At 43.9% G+C, this 21237-nt stretch overlaps 2 protein-coding genes across 3 annotated transcripts in view; one reads left to right on the top strand and one right to left on the bottom strand.

Moving 5' to 3' along the window:
* The window catches only part of LOC142195595 (uncharacterized), a 704678-nt gene that overhangs the window by 674294 nt on the left and 9147 nt on the right, over positions 1–21237 (bottom strand). The window lies entirely within an intron of this gene.
* On the top strand, positions 2196–19559 carry LOC142190114 (oocyte zinc finger protein XlCOF7.1-like). 2 transcript variants are annotated; one of them, XM_075262272.1, is made up of 7 exons: positions 10284–10327; positions 14842–14947; positions 15078–15257; positions 15336–15459; positions 15543–15607; positions 16084–16192; positions 18598–19559. In XM_075262272.1, the coding sequence occupies exons 2-7, from the start codon at positions 14876–14878 to the stop codon at positions 19533–19535; spliced, it is 1488 nt and encodes a 495-aa protein (XP_075118373.1). In that variant the 5' UTR covers positions 10284–10327; positions 14842–14875; the 3' UTR covers positions 19536–19559. The 2 variants fall into 2 exon arrangements, with proteins under 2 accessions (XP_075118374.1, XP_075118373.1); XM_075262273.1 differs by lacking the exons at positions 10284–10327; positions 14842–14947; positions 15078–15257; ... (1 more) ...; positions 15543–15607; positions 16084–16192 and adding exons at positions 2196–2348; positions 2432–2496; positions 4014–4134; positions 5702–6574 and having other exon boundaries at positions 19069–19559.

Raw genomic sequence — 21237 nt, forward strand, 5'->3', positions numbered from 1 at the left:
ATAATAATAAATATATATATATATATATATATATATATATATATCGTATTTTTCGGACTATAAGACGCACCTAGGTTTTAGAGGAGGAAAATAGGGAAAAAAAAATTTGAAGCAAAAAATGGTAAAATATTTAATATAATGGGAGTTGTAGTTTTGCAACAGCTGCAAGGCCACATTGACAGGTGACCCTGCAGCTGTACGGGGATGCATAGAGTGGGTTTTTTTGCGGGGCCAGAAGTACTTTTTAGTTATACCATTTTGGGGAATATCTATTGCTTAGATCACCTTGTATTGAAAAAAAACCCGGTGGTTTATGACATATGATTTTCTACTTTTATATATATATTCTAGGGACAGGAGGTGATTTAGAACTTTTATTTTTCATATTTTTAAAGTTTTTTTTTTTTTGTTTTTTTTTTACTATTTTATTCCCCCCCCGGGGCTTCAACCTGCGGTCACTTGATTGCAAGTCCCATAGACGGCAATACAAGTGTATTGCCGTCTATGGGACATTCTGTCTATTAGTATTACGGCTGGTCATAGAGACCAGCCGCAATACTAATACAGCAGTGACAGGCCGGGGAGCCTCATTAGGCTCCCGGCTGTCACCCGGACAGGTCGGCTCCTGCGATATCGCCGCGCAGGAGCCGGCCTGCAACTTTACAGGTACGGGGCTGGTGGGGACCGGCCCCAGGGGAGAAGAGGCCGCTGACAGACTGCAGACCCGGCATCCGCTGTACTAGAGAGGCGGATGCCGGGGAGGGATAGACGCCGGGGCCTGAGACATCGCTACGATCCTCTGCCCTGCCTGAAGCCAGCGGCGGGGGGACGGAGGAGCGGAATAGCATCACTCCTCCCGCTGCTGGCTTCAGGCAGGGCAGAGGATCGTAGCGATGTCTCAGGCCCCGGCGTCTATCCCTCCCCGGCATCCGCCTCTCTATTACGGCGGGTGCCGGGCCAGGCACATTCAGACTTTAAGACGCACCTTTCTTTTCCCCCAAAATTTTGCGTCTTATAGTCCGAAAAATACGGTATATATATAATTTTATTTTTTTTAAGCTAGTGATAAGTCACTTATTCATTTTTCTTTTTAATTTTCTCTTAAGTTTTTCAGTTTATATTAGGTTTAAATTTATCATCTACATGTAATATCTCCTCAGATGTTTTCCCTCATTATGTTTTGTATCATGATTATTATGTTCAGTTATAACTAGAGATGAGTGAACAGTAAAATGTTCGAGATTTGATATTCGTTTCGAGTAGCCCCTCAATATTCGACTACTCGAATCGAATATTGAACCCTATTATAGTCTATGGGGGGAAAATGCTCGTTTCAGGAGTAGGCAACTTTCGATCAAATTATACTTGCCAAGTCCACGAGTGAGGGTCGGGCTGGATCCTCCGAGAAGTCTTCTCCATGCAGTGTCCCCGCGGCGTCTTCCGGCTCTGAATTCACTCTGCCAGGCATCGGGCCTGTGCAGAGCCGACTGCACATGTCCGCACTACAAGCAGACATGCGCAGTCGGCTCTGCCCAGGCCCGATACCTGGCAGAGTGAATGAAGAGCCGGAAGACGCCGCAGGGAAGCTGCACGGAGAAGACTTCTAAAGGTAGGAGAAGAACCGACTGTATAGCATTCGGCCAATCAATGCTGGTTCTGCATCGAACTTTTCCATTCGAATACTACTCGCTCATCTCTAGTTATAACATTGGTTTCATCTTTTATCAATTCAGGTTCCAACAATACACTAATATCAATGATGAAAAGAGAGAAAGAAAAGATGGCGGAGAGAGTATTAAATCTCACCCTAGAGATCATCTACCAGCTTACTGGAGAGGTGAGAGATTCTGATGATGTCATCATGACATCATTCTTATCTATAGTAATAACAGATGATAGGACTGGAGAGGTGATGGACTCTGGACATGTATGTAGTGAGATTTATTAATGTGTCTCCCCATAACCAGGATTACACAGTAGTGAAGAAGACCTCTAGTGGGCGCTGTCAGGCTCCTCTGTATGAAGGATATGGAGGAACCCTGAGCCCAATCCCGGGGCCTCAACCTCACCCACTTATACAGGAGGAAATCAATGGACAGAAGATCCTAGAACTCACCAACAAGATGCTGGAGCTGCTGACTGGAGAGGTGACACTGCTGGGGATGCTGGGACATTATACAGTAACTGGAGGGTCGGGGTGATGACTGTATCATTGTGTTGTCAGGTTCCTATAAGGTGTCAGGATGTCGCTGTCTATTTCTCCATGGAGGAGTGGGAGTATTTAGAAGGACACAAGGATCTGTACAAGGAGGTGATGATGGAGGACCACCAGCCCCTCACATCACCAGGTAATAGACAAGACTATATACACATGGACTTCCATTATTTGTATGTACAGAATGAATTCAGTCCCTGTCTGTGTTTCCTACAGGTAGATCCAGTAAGAGGACAACACCGGAGAGATGTCCCAGTCCTCTTCTTCCACAGGATGATCAGGTAGATGGAGATATTCCCTATGATGTGTAGACGGGCGGTGAAGTCCTTGTGGTCAGTCTTGTTGTATCCAGCAGTATTAGATGGTTTATACTTGTGTAATGAGAGGTGGAGATGGAGGATAAAGCTGACCATAGACATTACATGTTGTCTGGATCTTCTCACAATCTTCTGGCTATGGAGACTGCTGGTTGGAATAAGGAACCATCAGGTTGGATTTCTCCCGATCTGATCCTTTATTTTCCCTGAGACAAACAACCCCGGATGTATCTGGTAGAATCTGATCTGCTCTACTGACAACCTGAAGCAGGTCTAGCTATGCCGAGTATACATGTGTATGAGGTTCTTGGGGTATAGTTTTAAGCCATCATCTATGTCCAGCTTTTAGGAGACCACCAGCTATTATTATTGTTTATTTATATAGCACCATTAATTCCATGGTGCTTTACATTTGGGGGTTACATACAATACACAGAATATACAGGTAGATATAATACTAACAATGACTGACTGGCACAGTGGGGTAGAGGGCCCTGCCCGCGAGGGCTTACAATCTATGAGGAAAGAAGGATAGAGACAGAGGGTGAGGGGGGAGACTGTACAGATGTGTGGTGACAGTAGTGTTATTGGAGGTTGTAGGCCTTCCTGAATAGGGGAGTCTTCAGGGCCTTCTTGAATCCTGTGATTGTGGGGGTCAGTCTTATGTGTCTTGGTAAGGAGTTCCAGAGTATGGGGGATGCATTGGAGAAATCGGGAGGCGGTTGTGTGAGGAGCGGATGAGAGCAGAGCGGAGTAGGAGGTCATTGGAGGATCTGAGGTTACGTGTGGGCAGGTAGCGGGAGATTAGGTCAGAGATATATGGAGGGGACAGGTTGTGGTTCGCTTTGTATGTTAATGTTAGTAGTTGGAATTTTATTAGCTGGACAATAGGTAGCCAGTGAAAGGATTGACAGAGGGGAGCAGCTGATGAAGATCGGGGGGAGAGGTGAATTAAGTGAGCAGCGCAGGTTAGGGTGGACTGGAGGGGGGAGAGGGTGTTAGCTGGGAGTCCATGGAGAAGGGTGTTGCAGTAATCTAAGCAGGAGATTATGAGGGCCTGGACGAGCGTCTTAGTAGTTTCAGGGGTGAGGAAGGAGCGTATTCGGTGAATGTTCTTGAGTTGGAGGCGGCAGGAAGTGTTGAGGGTTTGAACGTGCACTTTGAAGGATAGGTCGGGGTCCAGTGTTACTCCAAGGCATCGGGCCTTTGGGACAGGGGTGAGAGTAGTTCCATTAACTTTAATAGATGGATCAGGTAGAGGAGCCATACAGGGTGGGGTGAAGATGATGAACTCCATTTTCTCCATGTTGAGTTTGAGAAAGCGGGAGGAGAGAAAGGAGGCTACGGCCACTAAGCAATCTGGAACTCTGGACAGCAGGGAGGTAATGTCTGGTCCAGAGATGTATATTTGATTCGATATCTCCTGCTATTCCACAGGACTTCTCCATCTCTCTACTGACTTTTATATTACTTCTTTCCAGATTTTCCATCAGGATAAAGATATGAACATTATTAATTTTAAAGCTCTAATGATAAAAGAAGATCCCTATGTGAGTGGTGATGAGGAGTGTGAGAAGGACATTTCTACAGGGAACTGCCCAGGTGAGAAGATACCACTGAATATACCACAAAAAATTTATAGATTTAGATGTAAATGAACCTTTAGTTCATTTCAGATTGTTCACGTTCAGTATGGATCACAGCTTAAATTGGCTTAAAACATAGTGTATGACACTGTCAGGGCTCCTAGGACTATATATCTATAATACATAGTGTATGACACTGTCAGGGCTCCTAGGACTATATATCTATAATACATAGTGTATGACACTGTCAGGGCTCCTAGGACTATACATCTATAATACATAGTGTATGACACTGTCAGGGCTCCTAGGACTATATATCTATAATACATAGTGTATGACACTGTCAGGGCTCCTAGGACTATACAGCTATAATACATAGTGTATGACACTTTCAGAGCTCCTAGGACTATATATCTATAATACATAGTGTATGACACTGTCAGGGCTCCTAGGACTATACAGCTATAATACATAGTGTATGACACTTTCAGGGCTCCTAGGACTATATATCTATAATACATAGTGTATGACACTATCAGGGCTCCTAGGACTATATATATCTATAATACATAGTGTATGACACTATCAGGGCTCCTAGGACAATATATATCTATAATACATAGTGTATGACACTATCAGGGCTCCTAGGACTATATATATCTATAATACATAGTGTATGACACTGTCAGGGCTCCTAGGACTATATATCTATAATACATAGTGTATGACACTTGTCAGGACTCCTAGGACTATATACCTATAATACATAGTGTATGACGCTGTCAGGACTCCTAGGACTATATATATCTATAATACATAGTGTATGACGCTGTCAGGACTCCTAGGACTATATATCTATAATACATAGTGTATGACGCTGTCAGAGCTCCTAGGACTATATATCTATAATACATAGTGTATGACGCTGTCAGAGCTCCTAGGACTATATATCTATAATACATAGTGTATGACACTGTCAGGGCTCCTAGGACTATATATCTATAATACATAGTGTATAACACTGTCAGGGCTCCTAGGACTAAATATCTATAATACATAGTGTATGAGACTGTCAGGGCTCCTAGGACTATATATCTATAATACATAGTGTATGACACTGTCAGGGCTCCTAGGACTATATATCTATAATACATAGTGTATGACACTGTCAGGGCTCCTAGGACTAAATATCTATAATACATAGTGTATGAGACTGTCAGGGCTCCTAGGACTATATATCTATAATACATAGTGTATGAGACTGTCAGGGCTCCTAGGACTATATATCTATAATACATAGTGTATGACGCTGTCAGAGCTCCTAGGACTATATATCTATAATACATAGTGTATGACGCTGTCAGAGCTCCTAGGACTAAATATCTATAATACATAGTGTATGAGACTATGCCAATCCTGCCATCCAGCTTGAAGACAGGAATCTGGTGACTTCCTGGCTAGTTTTTCCTTCCAGCTTGGTGACCTCTATAATATATATTTATATAGGAATGTTATATAAGGTCAGTGTATGTTTTATAGGGTATATTGTTAAAAAATAGTAAAATCCGTTTTCTTCTTGTCAGATAACTCTACAAGGAGCTCAGAAGGACATCTGATATTTACAGAGTATAATGCAGAGGATTATGATATCAAACAAGATCCATATGAAGAACATGTCATTACCCAAGTTATACCCTCAGCCCTTCACAGCAATGAACTGTCATATGATCCTATGAAACTTGTCCTATATTCTGATTTATCACAAAATGTGACGAAAACTGAAAGTCAAACAAATAGTCTTGGGAAAAAGAGACAATGTTTCGAATGTGGCAAATATTTTACTCGGAAATCAGATCTTGTTAGACATGAGAGAACTCACACAGGAGAGAAGCCATATTCATGTCCAGAATGTGGGAAATTGTTTTGCCATAAATCAGATCTTACTAGACATCAGAAAATTCATACAAGGGAGAAGCTATATTCAAGTTCAGAATGTAAAATATTTAACGGGCCTAACGGTTCAACTCTTATTGAACATCAAAGAAGTCACCAGGGGGTGAAACTATTTCCATGTCCAGAATGTGGAAAATATTTTTCTCAGAGTTCATCTCTCGGTTTACATTTGAGAACTCACACGGGGTTGAAACCATTTCCATGTGCAATATGTGGGAAATGTTTTACCCAGAAACAAACTCTCATGTTACACCAAAGAGTTCACACAGGAGAGAAGCCCTATTCATGTGCAGAATGTGGCAGATGTTTTAGTTGGAAATCAAATCTTATTGAACATCATAAAGTTCACACAGGGGAGAAGCCCTATTCATGTTCAGAATGTGGGAAAAGTTTTAGTACTAAATCAAATCTTATTGAACATCATAACGTTCACACAGGAGAGAAGCCATATCAATGTCTAGAATGTGGGAAATATTTTTCTCAAAATTCTTCTCTTATTATACATCTTAGAAGTCACACAGGGGAGAAGCCATATTCATATTCAGAATGAGGAATTTAATTTGCTGAGAATTCACACAGGAGAGAAGCCAGTTTTATGTTCAGGAAAAGTTACTCAGAAGTCATATCTTGTTAAACATCAGAAAGCTCTGACAGTGGAGTAGCGCAGTACTGTAGGGGTTTGTACAGTCATCACTAGAGTGAATTCACACTTGGCAGATTTAATGCAGAAAGGTCTACTTTTGTCCCACTCTTTAGATTAGGGCTTACACATATCCATGTACTTGCCACTGAAACCTCCTCCTTCAGATGAACAGAATTAGAATGAATTTATTTTCAGATTTTTCGGAAATTTGGGCAACATTTATTTTGGGAATTCACCTAAATTGTACATAAAATAACTCACCCCGACACTTGTTTTCTTGACAAATATAAAAAAAATATCTCACAGTTACTCTCGAAATAAATCCACAAGAATAGTAAAGAAGGGTTTCCGAAATGTTTGTTAATGGCAATAAAATTCTGTCCATAAGAAGGCCGATAACAATCTGTGCAGAAGTTATTACACACAACAAATGCTATACGGTTAGCGTTTGCCTCTTAGTGTTGATATCAGGTCACATGACTCAGGCGATTCATGTCTATAGAATTCTATGGGTTGAAATCAAACAGAACCACATAATAAATCCAAGGGCACACCCTTCAATTTATCTTTCAAGCGGAATGGGGCACGGAATCCCCAAACAGAAACCGAGCGCAGGTGTGTATCCAGCATATGTTTGGTGTCAGAGCTAAATATGAGGAACCCCCTCCCCCCGAATGGACTGCCAAACACATTGACAAGCTTTGTGTAGTATAAGCACATGCGGGTAGAAAAGTAGATCATGGAAGTACTTTTCTGTCTGCGTGTTCTGTGGGGAGACCATGCGGAAAGCACATGGACCCCATAATAGTCTATGGCAGTGATGGCGAACCTTTTAGAGACCGAGTGCCCAAACTGCAACCCAAAACCCACAAAATTTTCGCGGAGTGCCAACACGACAATATAGACTTAATACTATGCGGATCCACAATTGCGGACAGTTACTGACCAAAAATTACAGTCATGTGGGGCTTTACAGAGCTTTCAATAATACAAACAACGTTGTACTGAAATGTAAAGGTCTCGGCATTTGGTACTTTGAACAATTAATTTTCACTATTTACATCGCACAGGATCTGTTTTATAGTGACCGTGTAATATTCTTACATCCTGTACTAATATCACGTCTGCTATAAAACAGATACTGTGTGATATAAATAGTGAGGGGACCCCAGACAGTATTATATGCTCTGCAGTGGGCCCACCACACAATATTATATTCTCCACAGTACCACAGTAGCCCCCCAGTGTTATATGCTCCGCAGTAGGTGTCCCCCCCCCCACAGGATTATATGCTCCACAGTGGCATCCACACACAGTATTGTGTGCTTATAAATCGCCCCCCCCCCAGTATTATATGCTCTTTAGTACACCCCCCAGTATTATAAGCCACCCCAGTATTATAAGCCCCCCCAGTATTATACACTCCCCCCAGTATTATAAGCCCCCTCAGTATTATACACTCCCCCCAGTATTATACACTCCCCCCAGTATTATACACCCCACCCAGTATTATAAGCCCCCCCAGTATTATAAGCCCCCCCAGTATTATACACTCCCCCCAGTATTATAAGCCCCCTCAGTATTATACACTCCCCCCAGTATTATACACTCCCCCCAGTATTATACACCCCACCCAGTATTATAAGCCCCCCCAGTATTATACACTCCCCCCAGTATTATAAGCGCCCTCAGTATTATACACTCCCCCCAGTATTATACACTCCCCCCAGTATTATACACCCCACCCAGTATTATAAGCCCCCCCAGTATTATACACTCCCCCCCAGTATCATACACCCCACCAAGTATTATAAGCGCTCCCCCCAACATCATATACACAGTGAGCCATTCTCATACTCACCCCTGAAGAGCCGCCGGCATCCACCTTCTTGTCACTGGCGGCGCTGATGACGTCATCGCGCCCGCGTCGGGGCAGAGGTCAAACTCTGCAGCCAGTGTAGGCCGCGGTCGCGCGATCCGCGGCCTACCCTGACAGCTTTCAGCTGTATGTGCATTTGCACATACAACTGAAGGCAGTGATCGCTCATCAACGCTGGTTCTGCAGCAGGCTCGTCCTTGCTAGTCGGGAGAGCTGGCAGCTTGCAGTTATGCTGGAGCTGACTTTTTTTCACAGGAATGCATTGACCAGCGTAGATTGGCCGAATGCTATACACTGTATAGCATTCGACCAATCAACGCTGGTTCTGAATCGAATCTTTACTGCGAATAGGAGTAGTATTTGAACGAGTACGAGTATTTTGAATACCGTAGTATTCTATCGAATACTACTGACTCATCTCTACTGAACAGATCTGAATTCAAGATTTTCGAATTGACACTGTAATAGTTATATTATTATGATCACATCGCGATCCCAACTTGAATTTTGTTACAGGTGTGGCTAGGAGCAAAGCAGGCACATGTGCATTTTTGGAAATTCTGAAATTAAACTTTTTTTTTTCAGAAATGTGTTTTAAAATTTTGCATTTGCGTTCGCATGGGTAAAATCTTAAGAAAGATAACCTTGTGACACATCTGGTGAAAGCCTGTATAGTTCTGAGTAGAATGCTGTGTATTTTGTTTCTCTATCTTTTTTGTAGCCTGAGTTATGAGGAGAAATGTAAAGGCAGGCAACACCGAAATTTGCACTTTTTCTGAACTTTGAAAATCAATTACAAAAAAAAATTCTAGAATATTTTTTTTTCATCACATTTTGCATTCTCTGACACACTATTACCAAATATCAAAATCTCAAAAGAATTAAAAATATAGAGGTAAAAATCATTGGTTCACTTGACATGGAATGACATGGCAACAGATGACTGGCCCCTTGTTCTGGGTACCAGCGATTTTTTCCCAAAATGGTGGTGCCCATGTACATCAAACACAGACAGCTTCAGTACATACACGTCACACACAGACGGCTCCGCTACATACACGTCACACACAGACGGCTTCACTACATACACGTCACACACAGACAACTCCCCTACATACATGTCACACACAGACGGCTCCAATATATACACGTCACACACAGACAGCTTCACTACATACACGTCACACACAGACGGCTTCACTACATACATGTCACACACAGACAGCTCCCCTACATACATGTCACACACAGACAGCTTCACTACATACACGTCACACACCGACAGCTTCACTACGTACACGTCACACTAAGACAGCTCCACTACATACACGTCACACACAGACAGCTCCACTACATACACGTCACCACAGACAGCTCTACTACATACACGTCACACACAGACGGCTCCGCTACATACACGTCACACACAGACAGCTCTGCTACACACACACATCACACACAGACAGCTCTGCTACATACACGTCACACACAGACGGCTCTGCTACACACACGTCACACACAGACGGCTCCGCTACATACAACTCACACACAGACGGCTCCGCTATATACATGTCACACACATAACCATCTCCTCCCATTGGTCACATGATCTGTATGTAGCGTCTACTGCACAGCTGAATCTATAACAGCAGGACCTGATCATGTGACTCCCTGATTCCTCCCACAGATGCCATCATCAGAGGTCCTGTAACCACGGCTGCTGTACAGGAGGAGGTAGGTGGTCGCTCACAGGCCTGGCAGGATTATTATGGGGCTCTTCACTACTATCTGACACCTGCTCTGGGATCTTCTGGGGATTCTGTCACTTTAGTGTCAGACGTCCTACATCAGTGACCCCAGGAGAGGAGAAACTGAAGTGTATACTGACATCCTGATGGTGGAGTTTGGTATTGCAGCTCTGTATACACTGAGGGGAGATTTATCAAACTGAACTGAAAACTTGTTTTCCATAATGACCAATCACAGCGCAGGTTTTGTTTCTCTTGCCCACCGCAACCAACTTTTATTTATTACGCCATGATTGGTTGCTATGGGCAACAAAGAGAGTTTTTCTTTTTGGCGGTTTGATAAATTGGTCTGTTTTTGTTGCAGTTCTTGGTGAACTTTCCGCTATATTGGAATATCTCAGTAGGGTAGACCATGACAGGAGACCTGGAGGGGGCAGGATCGAGCTGCTAACATGGCTACACCCGCCATTTTATTAGGTCTATTTGTCACATAAACTGAAGGTACCAACATTTACCAAAGTGGAGAGTTCGCTCAGGCCCCAGTCTCCTGCAGCAAACACAAAACATATGAAAGTTTAACCCCCCTCCCTTTATAGATCGAATATAAAAATAAATAAACAAAAGTAAACAGACACTTTAGGTCAACGACGCTCACAGATGGCCGAACTATTGAAATATAAAAATATTTTTCCCATACGGTGAACAGTGCCATACACGTAAATATAATAAAAGTTACAGTTGCACAATATGGTGGCACAAAGAAAATTTTCTGTTTTGCAAAGTTGTTAATTTATTTTTTTTTTAAGTCAAAACATTACAAATACTATTTAAATTTGGTATTGCCGTAATCGTACTGACCCCCAGAATGCACCTAACTTATATATATATGATCGTACTGGCCCCCAGAATACAGGTAATATTGATAGATAGATATCCTATTAATACTATAAATATGAAAGTTTGTGAGTTTGGATGTTTGTGGGTTTGTGTGTTTGGATGTTTGTTCCTCAATCACGCAAAACCCGCTCCACCGATTTAGCTGAAATTTTCCACAAACATAGTTACCACACAGGATTGCGCAATAGGCTACTTTTCGTCACAATAGCGCACATACGTTTTTCCTAGGACCCCCACAAAACCCAAACTCACATCACCATCTCTGCTATCTCACACACTTTGGACCATAGCAAACCACAAAATTCATATTACACTCCACAGTCTAGCCCCTAACCCCACACAATCACATTTACCTATACTTTACCACTTTCACCCTCATCTTAACGATACTCCAGGAGGCTACCTCTTTAACCCTCCGGAGCAGCCATGTTTGCCAACCCCCACTGCTCTGACGATCCGTGACACCGCCCACCCAGCCACTCCATTGTATTGCCATTAGCATGCGCATCATAGCCACCTACAGAACGTGTTTCCAGCACACCACTATTTTGCGCCTCCACCATAGCCCGCAGCACCCAAACTACTCTCTCCAGCCCCCACACTCCCCGACGGCACTCTCACCTCACTGCTGTTTCGTCTTCACGATCCATCCACCTTCCCTAGGTCTCTACGTCAATGACACTGGTAAGTTCCGATAGCATGTTTGCATTGGGACTACTTCTGGCCTGTATACTCCGATGTACCCTTTCAACACACCACGGACACATAACGGTCGATAATACTGTCACCAATCTGCCTTACTGCCCACCTTAGAATTACCCGGTGTCCCTTCACATAAACTAAAACTCAAGATTGGCGTCCCTGTTCTACTCATGTGTAATTTCGATGCACCCCGATTGTGTAATGGCACAAGGCTACGACGGACAAGCGCCTGCGGTCAGGGACACTGCTTCTCTGTAATGACAGGCCGGGTGAATGTAGTTGAGGATGGGCCCGGGGTGCAAACTGGGATGGCCTATCTCCTCTCCCAGCCCAAAATTCCTGGCAGGGCCTCTCTGAAAGCCTACACCTCCGCTGCAACCTCAACCACACCTACGACCTGTAAGTGCTTCAGCACTGGGGTGTGAAGATGTCAGCAGGTCGTGCTGAAGCTCATCAGCTTGGCTGACAGAAAACACACTTTCTCCGAGGTTAGGGATGCCATCCTCGATGCGACGGCAATGTGGTTTTCCCCGCTGCACCAGGCCCAGGAATGTTTGTGTATGTGATAATGGCCAGAACCTGGTAGCAGATCTGGAGCTTGCCAGACTCAAACACGGTCCACGCATGGCCCACGTTTTTAACTTGTTGGTGCAAAGGTTCTTTGAAATCTACACCATTGTGCCTGATACACTGGTGAAAGTGCGGCCATTTTCGTAAGTGAAAAGTAGCCTCTGCTAGGCTGAAAACATTCAGAGCACACTCCTGTCATCTTCGCACCGTTGGCTGACGGAGGAAGACGAGGAGGATGAAGGGGTATTTGATGTCATTGTCCCACACGAGGCTTAAGGGGAAGTTCAGTGCATCCCATTGCTTCAGCACGGATGGTGTGAAGGGGAGTGTAAAATGGAGGAAATGGAGAGTGACCCTTTCAGTTGGGGGCAGCGAAGTCATGCCAAGTAACACACTGGCACACATGGCTGACTTCATGTTGGGTTGCTTTTCAAGAGACAAAGGCATAGTTCACATCATGGAGACAAACAATACTGGATTTTTGCAATCCTCGATCCCCGGTATAAGAAAAAAATCTCATCCTTCGTTCTGGTAGGGGAGAGGAAAAATCGCATAAATGATCGCCACAAGCAACTGGTGCAGAATATGATGGAAATGTTTCCATAAACCCTCGCAGGTGGCAGAGAGGAGATTTCCTCAAAGAGGCTAACAACTGCCATCTGGTCCACAACCACCAGGGGAACACTCTCTAAGGTCTGGGACACGTTAATGCCCCCCCCCCCTGGCCAAACTACCGCCACTGAGGGGCCTAGTGTCATCAGAAGGGAAAAGTATAGACACATGTTGCGTGAGTACCTGGCCAACCACAGCCCTGTCCTCTCCGATCCCTCTGTGCTTTACACGTATTAGGTGTAGAAGTTGGACCTGTGGCCCTTAGCGCGTGGTATTCGATTCTAATCGAATATATCAAATAGCCTGATATTTGATCGAATACCTATTCGATCAAACACTGTTCGCTCATCTCTAGTAATTACGATTAAGGCAATACCAGATTTATATTGGTTTTATTAGGTTTTACCACTTTTACAAATAAATTGCTATTTTTTTTAAACTAACCGATTTTCATGGGGTCACCGTATTCTGACACTTAGAAGTTTTTTACTGTTTTGTTGATGGTGTTGTGTGGGCTCTCTTTTAGTGGTGCATGTTGTAGATGTTATTGGTACGAATTTTTGATGGTGATGATAATCGATGCAAGACGCATGTGGCATAGCAGTTTGGAGATTACCTGGAAAATTGCATTTCTGAGGTCAACAGTGTCTCGGGTGGACCTGCAATATCGCAGAGACAACATTGGCAGCTGCATAAACTGGCACACCGGTCGACCACGAGTGTTCGATGAACGGACGTCACATCACCTCTGCAGAGTCGTATGGGGATCTTGACGGTCTACTGTGGGTCAAATCGCCGCCATTTTGAATGTGGGAAGCCAGGACCCCTTTTCCACCAGGACTGTATGCCAAGAACTGCACCGCATAGGCTTCAACAGTCGACGCCCAACCCATGTCCCTTTGCTGATGCCACAACACAGAGCTCAAAGACTGGCATGGGCCCGCGACCATCGTCATTGGACCATGGAACAGTGGTGGCATGTGGCATGGTCTGATGAATCATGGTTCTAGTTGTACAAAGCCAATGGGTGTGTGAGAGTGTGGCGTATGCTTCATGATGTCATGGATCCTGCATGCCAACAGGGATATGTCCAGGCAGTAGCTGGCTGCATCATGGTCTGGGCTGTGTTCACATGGTCGCAATTGGGCCCCATTGTCCACGTGCAGGAATCAATGACCAATGCTCGATACGTGCAACTTATGGCAGACCATCTGCACCCCTTTCTGGTTCCTTGATGGGGATGCTGTGTACCAACAGGACTATGCAACATGTCATCGCTTAATGAACACACCAGTGATCTCATGACCCTCAATTTTTCTGCCCACTCACCTGACCTCAACCCCATAGAGCATTTATGGGATGCTGTGGATACCAGTGTCCGCTCCATGGACCCAGCGCCAACTGCACAGGACCAATTGTGGGCTGAAGTGCAGACTGCGTGGATCAATATCCCTCCAGAACTCCTCCAACACCTCGTGGAGTCCAGGCCTCGTCATCTTACTGCAGTTATCAGGGGCAACTTGATCTGGTACCTTCCCATGACTTTTAGCCACTTAGTGTGTAGTATCAAGGTCACCATACGTGACATTACACCATATTGGTGAGACAATATCATCTACACTGTAATATTTCCTCATATGTTTCCTCTCGTTCTCTTTTGTAAATGTATTTTGTATCATGTGATTATCATAACACTGACCTCATCTTCTATCAGTTCAGGTCTCGTCAATACACTGTAATATCAAGGGTGGAAATGGAGAGAAACAAGATGGCGGAGAGAATATTAAATCTCACCTTAGAGATCATTTACCAGCTTACTGGAGAGGTGAGAGATTCTGATGATGTCATCATGACATCATTCTTATCTATAGTAATAACAGATGATAGGACTGGAGAGGTGATGGACTCTGGACATGTATGTAGTGATATTTATTAATGTGTCTCCCCATAACCAGGATTACACAGTAGTGAAGAAGACCTCTAGTGGGCGCTGTCAGGCCTCTGTGTATAATGAATATGGACGAACCCTGAGCCTAATCCTAGGGCCTCAACCCCACCCCCTGATACAGGAGGAGATCAATGGACAGAAGATCCTACAACTCACCAACCAGATGATTGTGCTGCTGACTGGAGAGGTGACACTGCTGGGAATGCTGGGACATTATACAGTGATTGGAGGGGTCGGGGTGATGACTGTATCATTGTGTTGTCAGGTTCCTATAAGGTGTCAGGATGTCGCTGTCTATTTCTCCTTGGAGGAGTGGGAGTATTTAGAAGGACACAAGGATCTGTACAAGGAGGTGATGATGGAGGACCACCAGCCCCTCACACCACCAGGTAATAGACATGACTATATACACATGGACTTCCATTATTTGTATGTACAGAATGAATTCAGTCCCTGTCTGTGCTTCCTACAGGTAGATCCAGTAAGAGGACAACACCGGAGAGATGTCCCAGTCCTCTTCTTCCACAGGATGATCAGGTAGATGGAGATATTCCCTATGATGTGTAGACGGGCTGTGAAGTCCTTGTGGTCAGTCTTGGGTTCTCCAGCAGTATTAGATGGTTTATACTTGTGTAATGAGAGGTGGAGATGGAGGATAAAGCTGACCATAGACATTACATGTTGTCTGGATCTTCTCACAATCTTCTGGCTATGGAGACTTCTGTTTGGAATAAGGAACCATCAGATTGGATTTCTACTGATCTGATTCTTTATTTTCCCTGAAATAAACAACCCCAAATGTATCTGGTAGAATCTGATCTCCTCCACATGATCTATGTCTAGTCATGCTGGATATACATTTATAGGAGGTTCTTGAGGTTCTCCTTGATCTGTCCTCTATAATCTATGTCCATGTTCTAGGAGACCTACAACTATTTGGCTCAGATTAATCTTTTACTTCATCTAGAATTTTCTGCTGACTTTTTCTTTTTGTTTGACATTATTTCTATCAGGATACAAATCTGAACAACATTAATGCTATAGACATAAAGATAAAAGAAGATCCCTATGTGAGTGGTGATGAGGAGTGTGAGGAGGACATTCCTACAGGGATCTGCCCAGGTGAGGAGTCATCACTGAATATATCATAGAATAGTCACAGATTATACTGGGAGAGATTATTTTGTGTAGTTCTTATGCTCTGTGTCAGATTTTTCAGCTGTATATTCCCCCATTCAGACAAAATCGCAACTAAATATGGATGAAACGTGAACATTCTGGGTGACAACAGACACTGTGCATAAGAAGCAGTTGTCAGATTGATTTTAAAATTCACTATAGACAGGATATTGCATAACATGAAAAACACAGAAATTACTTTTAAATGTTCCAGCAGTCCCTGCTATTTCGGGTCCTTGACCAGAACTTATTATAACGGTCACGTGACCACTGCAGCCAATTGCTGTCCATTAGCAGTGTCACGTGTATAACGCTGTACTGGGCACTGTATATGTGTTAGTTTCCCTGGTGGTGTGCAGTATGGGTCTTGTCTCACCCATCAGTGGCCATGTTGTGGACAGGAGTGTTGTACAGAGAGTGAAGTGAATGAGGGGTCAGGACTTTATATATGAAGACATCGGTGCTCAATCCCTTAAAACATTACATCAGGCAGTGACTTATACACAGTCCAGTCACATTAATATGACCACCTGTCAAAATCCAGAATAACCACCTTCCGCAGAGCGGACCGCTGCGAGACGTGCAGGAAGAGAGGGGATGTTGTGATGATGTCACTGGGATGTGGAGCCATGCCCATGCACTCCAGTGCCGTAGCCAGCTGTGCTAGGTTACGCGGTTGAGCATCCATAGTGCAAAAAACCTGATCAAGGTAGTCCCAAAGATTTTCGATTGGGTTCCAGTCCAGGGAATTTGCTGGCCAAGGGAGTACGGTAAACTCATCCTGGTGCTCCTCGAACCACGCACGTACACGGCGAGCTTTATGACACGTCGCATTGTCCTGTTGGTAGATGCCATCATCCTGAGGAAAAACAATTTGCATGTAGGGGTGAACATGGTCCGCAAGGATAGATGCATGCTTGTGTTGATCCATCGTGTCTTCCACAATGATGAGTGCAGTGGTGTAACTACCGGGGTAGCAGGGGTAGCCACAGGGCCCGGGACATTAGGGGCCTGGCGACAGCCGCTACCTCTGTGTTTTTTTCCCCCGTTACTGGCTGGAGTAACTCCAGCCGGTAACGGGCCCTATGTACTTACCGATCCTGGCAAGGGCTGAGATTGGTTAAAGATGCTGGGGTCTGTTCATGTCCCCGAGAAGATGATCAGAGGCCCGGTGGAGGTAAGGGAATATAAAAGACCTTGTTACTTACCTTTCAACGCTTCGGGCAAGTTCGGGTCTACTTCTTGACGCTCCCTGACATCACATGTCCCGGGACACAGGTCCCAGTCATGTGACGTCCTGGGTCATGTGACATCCCGGATGTCATTAAAGAAGGCTGACACCACAGAGGACTGCAGGGGAGCCGGAGATAGGTAAGTAACATTGTTTTCTATGTTTGTATCTCCTCTCGGTCTCCGATTATTATACTCTGGGGTCTGAATAGACCACAGAGTATAATAATTGTTCATGGGTGTCCATTATGGGGCGTAATACTGTGTGCAGGGGCCACTATGGAACATAATACTGTGTGCAGGGGCCACTATAGGGCATAATACTGTGTGTAGGGGCCACTTTAGGGCATAATACTGTGTGCAGGGGCCACTATGGGACATAATACTGTGTGCAGGGGCCACTATGGGGCATAATACTGTGTACGGGGACCACTATGGGCATAATAGAGTGCACAGGAATGTAGGGTGTCGGTCGGGGTCTTCAGCGGGCGTCGGTCAGGAAGGGGGGCCATGTCAAAAGTTTGCCACGGGGCCCTGCCAGTCCTAGTTACGCCACTGGATGAGTGCTCCCAGATGGCTGATGACACGTGCCTTCTGCGATTGGTTATTTAACGTTGATGTCAAAAGTAGGCAGGGGTCACATTAATATGACTGGACTGTGTAAGTTTCTAAGTATCCAATGTAATGCAATGCTGGGATATGTGTTCAGTTCTATGTCACAAAGTTTCAAATTAAAAGTAATAAAAGTTTCTGTGAGGGAATCCGACAAGAGAAGAAAGAAACCCCCGAGCTTAGTTTCAGGCTCCATTTCTGTAGATTGTCTTTGAGCCAAAGTCATGAGTGGTTTGAAACGGAATGGAAAAAATAAAGGAAGCTCTAAGACGTTTCCCTTCTGTTAAATCCACTCCTGACTTTGGCTCAAAAAATGCAGAAAAATTAGCAACAAAAAGTGCTCCTTTTCTGCAAAGTGGGGCCTCCGCCTTACACTTCCTCTATAACCATGGCTTCTATAATTTAATTCTGCTCCATCCCTTATAATAGGAATGGAAATGTTATAGAATATTGATAGAAATTTTAATGTTATGTAAAGAAGGTGAAATCCGTTTTCTTCTTGTCAGATGACTGTACCGGGAGCTCAGAGGTACATCTGATATCTACAGATTATAAAGCAGAGGATCATGGTATCACACAAGATCCATATGAAGAACATGTCATTACCCCAGATATACCCTCAGATCTTCACAATGAAGAGCTATTATCTGATCCTATTATACACATCCAATCTTCTGATTCATCACAGACTGGGAAGGAAAATAAAAGTCAAACAAAGCGTCTTGAGAAAATGCTATTATGTTTAGAATGTGGGAAGTGTTTTACCCGGAAACCAGATCTTGCAAGACATCATAAAATTCACACAGGAGAAAAGCCGTTTCTATGTCCAGAATGTGGGAAATGTTTTACCCACAAATCAGATCTGACAAGACATCAGAGAATTCACACACGGGGGACAAAACAAGAGTTGTGGGAGAAGCCATTTCCATGTCTAGAATGCGGAAAATGTTTTATCCAGAAACAAAGTCTTTTTGTACATCAAAAAATTCACACAGGAGAGAGGCCATATTCATGTTCGGAATGTGGAAAATGTTTTGCTCGCAAAGAACATCTCATTGAACATCACAAAGTTCACACAGGGGAGAAGCCATATTCATGTTCAGAGTGTGGGAAATGTTTTTGTACTAAACCTGTTCTTGTTGTACATCAAAGAACTCACACAGGAGAGAAGCCATATTCATGTTCAGAATGTGGGAAATGTTTTACTCAAAATTCAAGTCTTAGGAAACATCTTAGAATTCACACAGGGGAGAAGCCTTATTCATGTTCAGAATGTGGGCAACAATATTCCGAGAAACAGCATCTTCTTAGACATCAGAGAATTCACATAGGAGAGAAGCCATTTGCATGTTCAGAATGTGGGAAATGCTTTATTCATAAATCATATCTTCTTAAACATCAAAAAGCTCACACACGGAAGAAACCAATTAAGAAATGCATGTAATTACCAATAAAATTCTGTCATCCAAAAAGCAAATAGTTTTCAGATAGCATATCTATATATTGGTCGTGTGCATAAATTATTTCACATAATGAATGCTATTGGGGCTAGTGTTACCGCAGATACAGGAACCAGACAAGACTCCCAATAAATCCTTGTTAAATAGGCACTGCCGTTTCGATAAACTTTGTATCATTGAATAGTACAGGCGAATGTAAGAAACTGTAACATATCTTACGTGTTATGGTAGTATTACATTGTGGCCTCTTACTATGTTTGGTACAACAAGGGTTAAGAAATCACACAGGACAGCATAGTGTGAGCCCACAACCCTCACAATAACCTTTTGCTTATAGTTTCCCGCCTTACACTCCAAACTAGGTGACATCACATCTGGCCAGAATTGCATCCAATATATGATCTACAAATACATTAGCTGGCTCATCAGTAAGCATATGTCATATGGACAGTGAGGGTTGCTCCATAGATTAGACTGGCCAAGAGGTGACAAGGGGGTAAAGCTGTATACAGGTGGAAGGGAAAGGCTATATACAATTAGAGTTAATAAAGCAATATAAATGTTTATATGTGCCGTATTCTTAAAATTTCCTTGAAATGAAAGAAATTTTCTGAGAGAAGTCCTCAGTAGTTGATACCTTTTTTAAAATTTCCTTATCATTTATCAGAGAAAATGACCTCTTTCTGCTCTTATCAGGCTATTTCCCTGCTTCCCCTCCATCTGCTAAATTGACTTTCATTGTGAAAATTCCCTCCTATAATTGTCTAGAGATGGACTGCAAGTCACGTGTCTCATTTCTATAGAAGTCTATGGGGAGAGGAGAGCAATGAGCAAGAATGAACAGAAGGAAGTCAGGCTTAGCATGTTGCTAGAAAGCTTCACATTTGGTTCTATTACGGCCAAAGCACACTGTCAGGGCTCCTAGGACTATATATCTATAATACATAGTGTATGACACTGTCAGGGCTCCTAGGACTATATTTCTATAATACATAGTGTATGACACTGTCAGGGCTCCTAGGACTATATATCTATAATACATAGTGTATGACACTGTCAGGGCTCCTAGCAGGGGTGCACCTTCCCCTTTCGCCGCCCGAGGCGAACTACAGAAAGCCGCCCCCCCCCCCCGGAGGAGGGGCGTGGCCGAGCAGAGAGGGCGTGGCCGAGCGGAGGGGGCGGGGCTTAGCGCCATTCGCAGGCAGAGAGCAGAAATGGAGATGACCTGCGCTCTGCCTGAGCGTGAGGGGAGGCTGCTGGAGCAGCGCTGCTCCAGTGGCCTCCCCAAACCACTGCTCGGTGCTAAGCCAGTCCAGGACAGCTGGACAGTCCTGGACTGGCTTAGGGAAGCAAAAATGCCGCCCTCCCTGAGGCCCTGGCATAGCGCCGCCTGAAGCGCTCGCTTCAGGTCGCCTCATGAGAGGTGCGGCGCTGGCTTCTAGGACTATATATCTATAATATATAGTGTATGACACTGTCAGGGCTCCTAGGACTATATATCTATAATACATAGTGTATGACACTGTCAGGGCTCCTAGGACTATATATCTATAAAACATAGTGTATGACACTGTCAGGGCTCCTAGAACTATATATCTATAATACATAGTGTATGACACTGTCAGGGCTCCTAGGACTTCATATCTATAAAACATAATGTATGACACTGTCAGGACTCCTAGGATT

This window comes from Leptodactylus fuscus, chromosome 1, assembly GCF_031893055.1.
Source record: "Leptodactylus fuscus isolate aLepFus1 chromosome 1, aLepFus1.hap2, whole genome shotgun sequence".
NCBI classification, from domain to species: domain Eukaryota; kingdom Metazoa; phylum Chordata; class Amphibia; order Anura; family Leptodactylidae; genus Leptodactylus; species Leptodactylus fuscus.